Consider the following 14,632-nt stretch of genomic DNA (forward strand, 5'->3'; position numbering starts at 1 on the left):
GGAGTCTCGAACACGAGACCTCTTGCTCTGAGACCAATTTGATGTAGGACAAATAACCACTTGCTCGAAAAGCTTGAACTGTTAGAGTAGGGCGAATCAATCCCTTTATCTCATAGCCCAGGCCCCACATCTCATGGGTTAGGATCTCAGCCGAACCCCTCTCGTGGGCCCCAAATCACATGGGTACCGCCTCACACGGGCCACCCACCCTTGAGTGTGCCCCTGCATTCCACAGGCAACCCCACTCGAGCCCGATGTGAAAATGCCCCTGCATTAAAACAGCTAGCCTCTTGGAGGAATCGATCTTGGATTTGGAAAGTCATTACTTGGGCTCAAGGCTTTTGTAGCAAATACCTTCGATATAGGATTGGTTATGGAAGTAGAGTGAGGTTCTAGGAAGATGTCTGTTGCCTGGAGGCTCCATGTGAGGAATTCAGGGATCTATATGATAATGCTGACTGCAAGGATATTGTAGTGCAAAAGGTCTTCCAAAGGATCTGCAGAACAAAGATTTGGTGCCCGACTTTTATGCGTAACCTGAAAGATCAGGAACTAGCTAGCTTTGGCAGGTTATTGGATTGTCTGCAGTATATATATTCTTCCCTGTTAAAGGGCAAGACAAACTTATTTGGTCTCTGCAAGTTGACAGGTTGTATTCAGTAAGTTTGCTTGCTGAGATTCATTGGATTCTCAGGTTACTTCTTCCATATTCCTTAGGTTGTGGGCTGCGCATATCCCATCAAAAGTTAAGGCCTTTGTATAGCTTGCCTGCCTTGGAAAGCCCCTGACTCTGGGTCAGCTGCATTGTAGAGGTATGGCATCGCCAGATAGGTGCGTAATGTGTGGGTTGGTGGAAGAGAAACGAATCATCTCTTTATCCACTGTGGGATAGTTTAAGAGATTTGGGATGGTCTTTTGGTCAGATTCTATATTCAGTGGGTTCGTGAGCTCTGTCGCTGAAGCTTTCAATAGCTGGGTGACAACAGCTTGGGATCCTATAGGCAATGTCATCTGGGCTGCTTGTTTATACGCTGTTATATGGATGGTGTGGCTTGAGAGGAATAGTGGAACATTCTGAGGCAAGAGGCTGGAGGTGCATCAGCTGATCTATTGTGTATTCATGGTCAGCTTTGATTGGGTTCGAGCAGATAAAAGATTCAAAGGTATCCTGAGACAATTGCTGGAATACAACTGGGATGAAACCCTTCAGTGCGTATGGAGACATAGGGGCTGAAGTCAAGATGGTCGCCTGTGCTGGAAGGCTGGTTTAAAATCAACTTTGATGGGTGTTCCTTTTGGAACCTGGGAGCAGTGGGAGTTGGTGGGGGCGGTTTTCAACAGTAATGAGAGACTTCTGGCAGAATTCTTGGGCTCAATTGGGACGACAGACTTGAATTACGTAGAGGCGGCGGCAGTTTTCCATGCGGTTAGAGTGGCAGTCAAGTATAACTTCCTCCCGGGCATTCTCGAGGGTGACTCTGCATTTGCAAATGCTGTGGTATGGGTGACATCTGGGAGGTGTCCTGGAGGGTGGCTATATTAAGAAACTCATGGACTCGAAAACCAGAGGGTGATTTTCTCAAGAGTCAATAGGGACACAAAGGATAGAGCGGTTACCCTTGCTAAAGTGGGAACTTGAAGCATGTCCTTTTCCTTTGTGGATAAGAGATGCTAGTATGATGTACCAATGTTCTTGCTATGCTTCCTGTATTCTTCTGTTTCTTTTTAATGATATTTCCAATCTTACCCTCCAAAAAAGCAAATAAAGAAACTGCTTTCCTGGACTGTTGTTTCTAAGTCACTTTAATGGATGGTGAGATGTTGATGAGTGAATTTCCATTTCTACCCAAAAAATAAAAAAATCCATATGAACTGCCTAGATGGGTACTTCTAGGTAGATGATCTGGACCATCACATGGTGGGACTGAAGGGGCAAACAAATTGGGTGAGCCTCTACTCTAGAGCCTTGCTTGCAAGCCTCTCAACAAAATGATAGCTACAACATGTTTAGTGGGAAAAAGTGAGGGTTTCTTGCAGTTTTCATGGTGCTCTGATTGTTTCCTTGAATGGATGCCTAATCCTTTCTAGTTAAAACATAACTAGACCTCTGATGGTTTTATATTCATTTAAAAAAACATAAAAAATAAATTTCCTTTTGACTTGTGTGGCTGACCCCAATTAGTTGGGGTAAGGCTTAGATGATGATTGTCTTGGAGAATTATTTTTGCACTATGTTACTCTAAAGGTATTACCAAGAAAAAACACAAAACGAATAATCTGTTTTTACCATTTGAGCATTCAATCCAGTTTGCATTAAAATAAACATGGTGGTCTGAACCGCAGGAATGGGAGATGCATTGTTACATTAATTGTTCCTTGAGGGTGTGTTTGGAAAGCATCTGACAACACGCTTATTAGCAAACCACAATCCTTATCGTAACAGATTCCTCTTCATTTTTCCATATTTTTCTATCTCACCATTTTCCTATCCATTGTTTAGGATCGTCTGATTGAACTGACTACTGAGAGTGGTAGGCAATCATAGGTGAGACCTACATGATGGACAGTCTGGATTAATGATTGGACTTGGAGTTTTCTTTTTCAGTATATCAATATAGATTTCCATTTTCTTTGCCATTGATCATATGGTTAAGATTGTCAGATTTAACTGATTGTTGAGAGGCATGGTAAATCAAAGGTGAGGCTCACATGATAGATGGTCTATGTTTACAATTGGATTGTTTACGGTCCCTTTTCTTGTTCATTGATCAAATGGTTAGGATCGTCTAATCAAAGTAATTCTTGAGAGTCACACGTACTCAAAGATTGCCCATGTGCTGGACCATATAAATCAATAATTGGGCATTTTCAAGTAAATCAACCTTGACTGTCCATTCTCTAGACCATTGATTGAATGGTTAAAATCGTTTGATCAAAGTGAATCTTGAGAGGCATGGGCAATCAAATGTGGAGCCCGCATGAGGGATTGTCTGGATCAGTGATTGGATGTTTTCTAACATAATCAATATGGACCCATTTTTTAAAGCATTGATCAAATGGTTAGAAATTTTCAATCAAAATGACTCTCAAGAGTCGCGAGCTATCAAAAGTGGGGACCATGTGATGGATGGTCCGGATCAATGATAAGACCCTCCCTGTATAATCGATTTGAACCTTGCATTTCAAAGTGACTCTTGGAAGGCTCAAGCAACCACAGATGGTTCCTATCCAATGGACGGTCTAGATCAATGATAGGATATTTTCTAGTTTAATCAATATAGACGGATCAGTTTGTTGGCCATGGATTAGAGGTAAAAACGAAATCGTCCAATACTATGTAACATGTTCATTGAAGTACTATGTTAGATTTTTTTATTTTTATTTTTTAAATGTTGGTTACTTTGAAATAAGTTCAATAATCAAATCTAAATTAACCATTTGGTGGGCGCCAATTTGGAATCTTATGGTTGTTCTAAATAATCACTTCCATTAGACAATCCTAACCATCTCATCCATGGTGTTAAAAACTAATGAATATAAAATCATCGAGAGAGTTTTGTTATGGAGCTTTAACAGCCGTTTACGTACATTCACTGTTTTTGTTTTGAATGGTTACATACATTAACACTTCAAAAAAAGAAGGCCCTTTATATTCCACGCAGACCATTGAAATCTATAGTCCTTAGGGCCCTGAATATCCATATGGCCACCACAAACTCTTATTATGATTGTTCATTTAGTGGGCAACAACAGGGATGGTTCTGAGTGCTGAAGGTGGCCCACATGTATGGTAGATAGACCGTACTCTCTCTCTCTCTCTCTCTCTCTCTCTCTCTCTCTCTCTCTCTTCCATATTCAAAATCATTTAAAAAAAAAAAAAACGAGATGAGTAACCTCCATCTGCAAAGAGATACGTTGGTTCCAGCAAACCTCTGCATCCTTGCCTATTTATTTTGTCACTTCCTATAATTGTTCAAAAACTCCAACTTATTTGCGAGCTTGGAAAGTATTTGGGTGGAAAGAAAATACTTTCCAAAAAAATGACATTTTCCCCTGATTGGGAGTTCACCCTTAGTGGAAAACATTTTCCAAGAATGTGTTTTTGCAGTAAAAATCTTTAAAAAAAATTCCCAGCCCTCTCCACATATATATTTTAAAAATTTCTCTCCAAAAGTTTTTGTGGAAAATAACTTTCATGTTTCAAGCTCCCTAACATGCCCTAAGACATTGTATTGGTCATCAATTTCCAGTCCGTTTCAAGCACAATATCAATGTTGTTTGAGTAATAGAAAGACTTGCAATTGCAACCAAACATGAGCATGAAAGTAAATTAATCTTACAAAGCTATTACTTGCTTGAAATTTTAACACAATAGTAGTAATAATAATAATCCTCTAACATCTCGTATGTGCCATGTCCTTGTATGCCTATGTGAGACATAACTACTCAAGAACAAATAACCACAATGACGTTGAAATTTCAAACTTCTTCCATCAACTAGTCCAATGCTCCACATGTAAAACGGTAGAAAGTGTTAACTCATGATGAGTGTGGAACAACTTTTTTTTTTTTTGAAAGATAATGCAACTTTACTGTGGTAAGCTCATTCATACATCATCTTTATTATTGAAGTTTGCAGAAATCCTCTAGATGAAAACTGCATCATGGCTTCCTGAAAAGAATATGGGACGCCATCCATTCTTCACCATTATTATACCCAAATAGCTCATTTCCTGATATGCAAAATCCTCGCCAATACCTAATCCACTTCTCAGCGGCTTCCTTACTGCCAGAGAATGACTCCATTATTTCTCTGACAGCATCCACATTTGCATCAACTCTCTTCAACCACTCTTCACTGCAAGAAATGAAATAAAAAATTCATTGCCCTTTATGTATGTGTCTATATATATATAAATGAAAGATAAAAGCAAAGTCAGCATCGAAAAGGATTCTTGATTCATCCATACTTGGTACGTGAATAATGCTTTCCACTAAGGGTCCAGTGGTTCACAACCGAAACATCATCCTACAAACAGAGAGGGGGTAGTAAACATGTTAGATGCAAGCCTTGCTATTTGAACTTCTAAAGACAAGTAATGGACCAAAAATGTGTAATTCAGAAGCTCATTATTGATCAGTAAGGCTCCATATCTTTAGAGCAGAAATGCAGACTGCATCAATTTTTAGAACAACAGTATGAGCTGCTAATTGTAAATTTAGGCAGTCATAACGGACATCACCTGAAAATATAGAAGAAAGGATGATGATGGTATAATCATTGTTCCTGCAGGGAAGACATATTCTGTGTACCAATCATCTTCATCAAGAGGCTGAAAGAAGACACATATGACCCACATATCAACATGTGAACATTCTTCGCATAGTGAAAAAATCAAGCAGACAATTGAAAGCATTGTAATATGTAGAAAGACGAGTGAAAGAGCTAGAGTAGGACAATGCAAAAAAGGCAAAATGTAAAATATTTTTAAACGACATTAATTTGACTGCATATCTTCATTTAAGAGTTCAATTACATGAAAATTTAAAAATGTGTCCATTGCTAATAAATGCTGGACCTTTGGGTCCATGAAAAATCAAATAAGATGGAAAAACAATCGATGGCTGTAATAGCTTACAACTTGGTCCTACGAGTCAGGTGTACCTCGTAGTGGTAAGCGAATGTTTTGTGGCATATATGCTCTATGAATAGCAGACCATCCTGCTTCATCCACTTGGCTATCTTTTTAAGCAACAGCTCATAGTTCTTCATGTGCTGTGGAAGGAGATGAAGTTAATACTGGAATGTACATCTGCAAGTCACCAACCTTCAACTCTAACTACAAGATAATAGAAGCCTACAAACCTCAAACAATTCGATGACCAGTATCCGATCATAAGTAGTCTCTGTTTCGTATTTGGTTATGTCTGCTAATATAATCTCAACATTTGATAGCTTGAGTTTTCTGATGGGGGACAGTAATAAAAGAATAAGTAAATAAGGATAATTAATAAATCTTGTTGCCTAGTTACAAATCAATCTCAAGAAACGTCTATCTTTTATGATGGATTTATGGAAAACAGCATAAGGTAAATGATATATACTAGTTGACTGAATATTGGGAGCTTATAATATCAGACAATTCACCGCATCTACTGTCTTCCAGCCTATTTCCATAGGGCTCATTTGCACACCTTACTTTCAATCAGTCACAGATTGAAGCCTAAGCTGCAACTTGGTGGCTGTTATGGATTTCGAGAGTTCATGGAGTCCAACCACAACAACCGAACTTATATCTTCATGCATAAGGATAATAAAGTACCTAGTAGAAAATAGACCGAGGGATAATTAATTCGACTTATTGACATACAAATTATGAATGTTTGGAATGCATATTATGCAACAGGACATTGTTTTTGCTATTTCTAATTGAGTATTGATATCCAATCGGTCTAAATGAAGTGTGAATGACCTCTCCATTTCTCTTTGAAAAAAGGGGTGCTTCCATTTCTGTCCGTGCTTCAAATAATTGTGTCTTTTCCATATTACCATTTTTGAATTTTGAATTGGAGAAGAAAATCAAGCATTTCCTTAAAAGACAAATCTTCTCATTGCAACCCACAAAAATCCTCATTAAGCTGGATGTGACTGCTTGGGCATTGTTTCTAAGCTGTTTGCAGGGTGTAAACTTATTTTATTTATTAAATTTTGCCTGCTTATGTAATTTGCAGTGCGTTGATTCCTCATTTTTGCCCCTTTATTTCTTAATAATTATCTTAAAAGAAATTGCTCAAAATGCAGCTCCCAGTCCTCATTGCAAGAAAGGTAAGAAATGAAGGGAACATTTTTTTCACTGATTTTAGTGACTTTTTGTGATTCTTCATCAACCGGAAAAATAATAATAATAAATGACAAAAAAACCATCCACTGTTAGGGTTGTCAATGGGATGGGTTTTTAGTATGGATACTGGTTTGCCCATATACATACCCTAGGGAATCGGATCCTTGTCCTGTTGGGTTTAAATGCAGGTACCATATTTGAGGCAGTAGGTCTGATAGCATAGCAGTGGGTATCACATCAGATCTTGTTGGGTCTTTTTTCAAACATGAATTGGATATGGAAAGGGGCTTAGTTTTGGATTGGGTCTACAATTGGATCTGGATTTAGATTCGGGCCTGGATATGGGTTTGGATCCATACCAGAAACACCCTTCTTATAAGGTTTTTGACTTACAAGTATGATTAAATAGAAGATGAAAATATAAAATCATACCCTCGAGTACCCAGTAACAACCCTATCTATCATCATTGATCTTGCCTGACATCTTTATTCTGATCTGATTAAATTGGATTAGATACTTTGTATCCATAGATAGATCTGAGTAACCATTAACAACTGTATCCACCATTTAATGCATTTGCCATTATGCGTGGGAAAAATAGTCCAAGTCATAATTGTGGATCTATTAACTTAAAAACCACATGTTATAAGTTAAGAACTCCCTTAAACTAATCAACTTACAAGGTCTAACTAGACTTACTTGGACTGATCCTCTATGAAATCTTTCTGCGATGCTGAATTGGTAATAGCTGTAACACGACAATTTTGATACTTCTGAGCAACGTGTAAAGTAAGGGCTCCTTGTCCACATCCAAGATCAAGAACACTTTGACCATCTTTTATTTGTGCCCTTTCACAGTAAAGATCAAGCATTGCTATCTCAGCCTCATCCAATGTCGTTGAGTCATCCTTAAAGTAACAACAGCTGCAAACATTTGTAAGTAAAAGTTCAGTTTGGTGGAGAAAGAAATAGAAGATAAAATTTTGAATGCATAGTTCATAAGAAATTAATTGTTATTGCATGCTTTTGGACAACTTTCAAAAGATGACAGAATATTAAAAGGAAACAAAATTCAACAAAAACCAGCTACCAAGTTCTCAATGATTAAGCGTATGAATGTTGAATGTGCGTTAGGGCTAAAATTATTAGGTATGGCATTCACATGAGGAATGAGTCTAGTCATAGACAAGATAGTTGTTGAGTAATAAGAATGATGGGTCCACAACCATACTAATACGCCGAATTTTGGACTTGACTTGGCAATTGGTTCTACAGGTTTGCCTCATCAAGTCGATGTAAGCTTGGATATGAGATTTAGAGCTCAAAAGACCAAAACTGGGTGGGCCTGTGAAGGTTGTATTTGTGTACTTTGAGATTTAGAGATTTGAACTTTCGATAACATGAGTAAAGACACAATTATCTACTTTGTTACTTAATGCCAAACTCCTTTATATATATATATATATATATATATATATATCGTTGTCTATGGGCTTGTTTAAGGATACAAAGATTTATCAAGTATGTAAACTTTATGTTCTAAACCTTTATTTACACAACCTTTGGGTTTGGTCAATATAGATCTTTTATTCTAAATCGCCATTTAGAAAGACACTTATTACATCCATGTGATACATTTCTTAGTAATATATTGATGCTATTACTAGCATTATCATAATTGAATTTATTTTAGTCACTGGTGATAAGTTCTTAAAGTAGTCAATCCATTCTTTTTGCCTATAATAGCCATTAGCGACTAATTTAACCTTCGATTTGGGTAGACTTCCAAGTTTTATTTTTTATTTTTTCCTTCAGTATCCACCTACTCCATTTAGTTTTTGTATTAGGTGGAAAATCGGTTAGTTTCATGTATTCTGTTATTGATTTGATTTTATCATTCATAACAATCTTCAATATTTGTGTATTTGGACGAGGGATAGCCTCATAGGAGGGGTAATGGGCCTGGCCGAGCAACCAGACCTGCAGGGGCTGGGCCCTAAACTTGGCCTGAGGGCTGGGTTCGGGCTTGAAATCTAGACTCAATGCCTGGGCCAATGATAAATGGCCCATTCTAGTCATCAAGTGGACCACTGTTATGCAGAAATAATGGGTGGTTCGAAGACACTTGTTATTGGTTGTGGTTCCCCATTTAACATACATGTACAGAGTACAGCATAAAGACACTCATTGGATTTAGGGTCATGTTTTACTGATCCAAATTGTTTGTGGATGGAGGATACCGGAAAAAAAAAAAAAAAAAAAAAACCTTAGATTGGACCGTTTCAAACCTTGGACATATAACTCTTTTGCTTTCAAGGCCAGGCCTATGGCTTTTCAGCCTGATTATGGTCAGGGTTGGGTCAGGGCCAAGGCTTAGGGGACCAAGGCCAGGCCAGGCTAGGGACAACCTCAGCCTGGCCTGTCTCATTGCCACTCCTAACTACATAGGACTTTCTAAGATTCTTCTTATATGTAATATGTAAAATACTTGGCTGCAAGTATTTCTCAATTTCTGGCCATTTGCTTCTTTTTAAGGTCAGGTACTTGTGGTTGAATATCCAAGTTTGGTTCCATATATGGTTTAGTTGTTGAGTTATTCTTATTTCCCGTTGGATTTGATTGTCTTTAATTTTCTTTGAAGTGAGGTTTGAAATTCCTTTTCAAGTTCCAACATTTTAGCATCTTCAATTGTTAGATGTGAGATTAGAATCTCTACATTATTTATTATACAGGAATATTGGTTCTAGTATATTTCTTACAACTGCATGAGATTAAAGTCGGGTATTTTATCTTTCTTATTGTAGTATCTTTCTTATTTTAGCATCTATACATCATGCTGAAATATTGGTTTTAGGATCTTTCTTACTAGTGCATGAGATTAGAGCTGGGTATTGTATCCTGTTACAATGTAGGTGGTCATAATGGAAACTATCCCTAGGATACAATACATGATTCTAATCTCGTGCACTTGTTGAAAAGATGCTAGAACTCAATATTCCAGTGGTATGCGGAACACAAATGAATAAGAGAGCTATGGTTGCAGATGGTATACTGTTCTCTGGACTAGATTTACAAAATATGTAGAGTTGCCAGTAATTGTATTTCTTATACTCAAAGAGTATCACTGAAAGGATGCTCACATTGAAAGGCAACCTTTCACTGTGAAGAAAGCGTTCAATGGTTCAAAGAAACCCCACATAATAAGACCTGTTTAAAGCAACACTCAATAAAGATGAAAAACTAAGGCCCTGTTTGATGGAGATGCCTGAAAATGAGTTCATCTCATTTTAGTTAAAAGTATGTAACAGAGATCTTGATATCTAATACATAATGAGTCATGTTATCAGTAATTATGCATTAGAGATCAAGATCTCTGATACATAGTTATTATTAACTAAAATGAGATGAACACATTTTTAGGTGTCTAATGAACAGGGTCTAAATATTTTGATTTAGAAATTCTTCTTTCCTCAAATTGTATGTATGTGTATACTTGTGTGTGCATGTGTGTTCCTCAAATTGTATGTATATAATTATGTATGTACTTATATATTTACATATGTATATACTTATGTGTGCGCGTGCGCGTGCGTGTGTGTTCCTTGATAGAGTGGCATGGCAAAACAAGATTCGTGCATATGATCCCGATTAATTGGGATAAGGTGTAGGTGATGATGATATAATATTTTATATATTTTCATGTGCAATAGACTAAGAACTGTATTCGTTGAGTGGAGCAAGGGGCCTTGCCCAAAAGGGCTTGAGTGAAGGTAGTAAGAAAAGATTTGAGCACCAATGGTCTAACTGAAGTTATGGTCCTTGAAAGAATGGAATGGTAGAGGATCCCAATTTAGTTGGGATGAGGCTTAGATAATGATGATGATTTATGAGAGGAAGACTTAAGAAATGAGAGAGGTCGATGATGTATTTTTAGTTCACATCTCCTCTTTTCTCAACATGAGCGCTCATGTGGGCTTTCTTTTTCACTACCAAGAACATGCATTTCAATTTGCTTTCCCATCCAAAAGCACTTATTCAAGTTTTTTTTATAATTTTATTTTAAGTGGGTTTTTATTGTTATATAGTTGTTAATTTAGAAATTCCAGAACAATTCCAACAGGATAGTCTTGGCTGTCATTTGTTGATGCAGGAGATTTTCAGTCCATTATCCATCCATAGCTGGTCACACCCAACAAGTAATTTAGATCATTGAAAAGGCGGGCCCCATTAGCATAAATAAAGCTCTCGACTGATTTCAACTAATAAAACTCGTTTTTGGGGTTCCATACTTGAAAATAATGTGATGAAAATTGCAAGATATAATCAAGAGAAAAATAGAGAGATTTGTTTATATCAGACTGACTTCTACTTTGATTGTAATTAATCAATGTGAATGATTATTTAATAGACTTTCGTTAATGTGAGTACCTTCCTTTGATCAGGCTACCAAACATAATCTGGAGGAAGGAAATGGGTATTTCATACATCTGTGAATCCAACGTATCCACCTCTGTTGCTATGCTCATCTTCCTTAGAGCTGCCATAAATTAATAAAAATTAATTTACAAAAAAGAAAAGAAAAGAAAAGAAAAATAACCATGTTAGTTCATAATCATCATTGCTATCATCTTAGTCCTCCCGTCTAAAATGTGTACTCTACGAAAAAAAATGTCGCTGAAAATTCAATATTGAAAATATTTATATTTTTAAAATTTCAAATGTATCAGTATAAACTGAATTATTTTAACTTTTAAAGCCTGCATTTAGAATTCACGATAAAATCACCAATGAAATGTTGAAAAATTGAAAATCTTGTGATATTATTTTGGTAATGTTTTTTGATCCAAGAATGTGTTTTCATAGAGAATTTTATATACTAAAAACATTTTTCTAAGAATGTGTTTCTTTCATAATAATAATAATAATAATAATAATTATTATTATTTTATTACTTATCATCATCATCATTATCATTAGAGCTGTACATGAGTTGAACCGAGTGGAGCTTGGCCCAGCTGTACTTGGCTCGGCCAGCATGCTTCCTAAGCTTGAACTCGGCTCGGACATCGAGCTTGATTAGGCAGTCCTCGAGCTTGATTGGCAGCTCAGCTCAGCTTGGGCCAGCTCAAGCCGAGTTTGAGCTCGATCTTTCCAGCTGATTTGAGTTCGAGCCTACGAGCTGATTTGGTCAAGGACTATGCGAATGTATAATCAGAGCCGTTCAAGAGGTAGGCCACGCCATGATTTTTCCATTGGCGAAGTATAGAGTTACCAAAGCCAATCCAGGTGTGCCACATTCCAGAAGGAAATCTAGTTGACTGGGATTGTGGTGACGGCATGATCAAGTGATCCGACCATCCATCCTGTCGGTCCTACCACGGATTGACCAAAAATACAAATAATAATAATAAAAAATAAATAAATAATCACATTGGTGGGACAGATCCAATCGTCCACTTGGTTTGCCTTCAAATAGGCCATTAGACAGGTGGGGCCCACATGAGCATGGCCTGGCCCAGATATCAGGCTGGTCTCCACCGTCACCTGGGAAACATGTATAACTGCATGCAGATCCCACCTGATGAGTGTACCAGATAAGGGCATGGTCATGGTGGGATGAATGGCCAGAATCTCACATATGTTGGCTACTATGCCACATCTCAACCCACGTGCAACACGTGACCTCCCCTTTTCTTCTGCAGTGACGATGTGAACCATTCATCTAGAAGTTCCCACCATCTACGGGCCCCACCGCAAGAATCTCACAGATCAAAAATCCCCACCGTTGACACAGAAGCAAGTAACAAGCTGCTTTCCTGGACCGTTTACTAAAACTTTATATCAACGATTAGATTTCCAATGAGTGAGATTTCTCATCGGCAGCAAGAACTCTAGACGAACCGTCTGGATCATTTCATGGTGGGGCTGGGAACGTGACCCACCAAGAAATGCAAAGTACACTCACCTCCACGAGGAAACGGTGCACATGTGCGTTGTATTGGAGTCGCTCATCAGCGTATCTGAATTGTATAGTTCCTATGTCTGAAAAACCAGTACCATATAATCTACACGGTGGGGATCACCTGATTATCAGCTCTGATAACACAGTCCCTCGTTTCCACGTGTAAGTGCAGTGCACTCGAGCTGAGTTTTTTTTTAATTTAAAAAGGAGGCCCACACTACAGTTTTATTTCTCCACCATTACGAAAAGAGAACTGAGCACCTGAGGCAACTGTACCACAACATAGAAAATCAGAACCATGAAAACGATGGGCCCCACCATGAAGATCACCTTACTTGATTCAAACTGTTGTTTAACCATTGATTCTAACAGTGTGGTCCACCTGATGTGTATACTGGTCTGATTTTTGTTCCAGGTGATCTTCATGGTGTAACATACCGATTGAATGGTACTGATGCCTTACACAAGTGTCATGTTGGTGGAAAAGATTGTATAGTACCACAAGTTGTGGAGCCTTGCCCGGAGGTGATCAGTTCTTTAATGAAAATGATGGAGCATATATACAAGGCATTCCAGCCGTCCAAATCAAGGGCCTAGATTGTGGATCGAGCATAGCCTGGAAATCGAACTGATCTGTCCATCTTAACCATCTGATTTCCTCCAGTGAATTCCGACCACTGATCATGATATTTCTAGCCATCCATTTTGGTACCCACAAATTTGATAGTGGTTAAGATTTGATTAGTGTAATTTAATGAGCATGCAACATAGAAAAGTGGACCCCAAGATTTGGACCATCCATGACAAAAAAGGTGGGCGCATGGGCCAGTTAGAAGCAAAATCAGTGAAAATGGTCACTTACAATGAGTCAGCTCAAGGACTTGGGCCACCTGCTCCTCGTGAGTAGGTTTGTAACCCCATTGGAGACGCCTTCCAATTTCAAACCTCATAAGCCTCCGGAGCTCCTCATCTGGGACCCTCCCTTCATCTAGACGCTTCAGCAGCTCTTCAACGGCTGCCTTCTTTGGTTGCTTAGTCTCCTCACCCATTGAATGGTTCAGATTGACAGAGAGAGAGAGAGAGAGAGAGAGAGAGAGAGAGAGAGAGAGAGCAGACACTTCAAAGGCCTGAGCGAGAGGGGGAGACACTTCAAGTCCTCCAATGCAGAGAGAGAGAGAGAGAGAGAGCAGACACTTCAAAGGCCTGAGCGAGAGGGGGAGACACTTCAAGTCCTCCAATGCATTGGCAACATTTATAACTACTAGAAGGTCTCAAGTTCAACTGGTTGGACTGCAAGTTAAGGTCCATCCAACCGTAACTTCCATCATGTTAAGAGAATTTCAAATCCGACCCTTCCATTAGGTTGTACCCACGATGATAATCATAAAACAAAAAATAAACATATCTACTTATCATGTGGGCCACACCATAAAAACATTTCTACCCATTGATAGTGGATATTGTAGATACTTGCGGTGAGTGTAACCTATTAGACGGATTGGATGCTTCGTGCACTCAATAGGTTGTAAGTTAATCGCTGGATGGACTATAACTACAGATCGTTGCTAAGCCCACGTGCATGTATGGTGCAGCTCATGTACGGGAGAGGATTAAGTGAGACCCCGGCCTCACCCACGACGGTGCGGCCCGGACCCACCTTGATGTACGTATTCTGTATCCACTCCTTCCATGCGTTTTTCCATATCATTTTAGGGAATTATGCCAAAAAATAAGCAGATCCAATTATCAGGTGGACTATACCATAGGAAACAGTGGTGATTGACCATTAATGGACCACAAAAGTTCTGGATGATGGAAAATAAACAC

At 38.4% G+C, this 14,632-nt stretch overlaps 1 protein-coding gene across 1 annotated transcript; it reads right to left on the reverse strand.

Moving 5' to 3' along the window:
- Positions 1-4,322: 4,322 nt before the first annotated feature.
- Positions 4,323-13,927, reverse strand: LOC131233314 ((S)-coclaurine N-methyltransferase-like). Its single transcript, XM_058229977.1, has 8 exons — positions 13,668-13,927; positions 11,272-11,380; positions 7,543-7,767; positions 5,867-5,966; positions 5,666-5,776; positions 5,244-5,333; positions 4,971-5,029; positions 4,323-4,858 (listed from the first exon to the last, which is right to left on the reverse strand). Exons 1-8 carry the CDS (start codon positions 13,852-13,854, stop codon positions 4,663-4,665), a joined length of 1,077 nt encoding a protein of 358 aa, XP_058085960.1. The 5' UTR covers positions 13,855-13,927; the 3' UTR covers positions 4,323-4,662.
- Between the last annotated feature and the right edge of the window lie 705 nt (positions 13,928-14,632).

The sequence above is a fragment of the Magnolia sinica genome, chromosome 18, assembly GCF_029962835.1.
Source record: "Magnolia sinica isolate HGM2019 chromosome 18, MsV1, whole genome shotgun sequence".
Classification (NCBI taxonomy): Eukaryota; Viridiplantae; Streptophyta; class Magnoliopsida; order Magnoliales; family Magnoliaceae; genus Magnolia; species Magnolia sinica.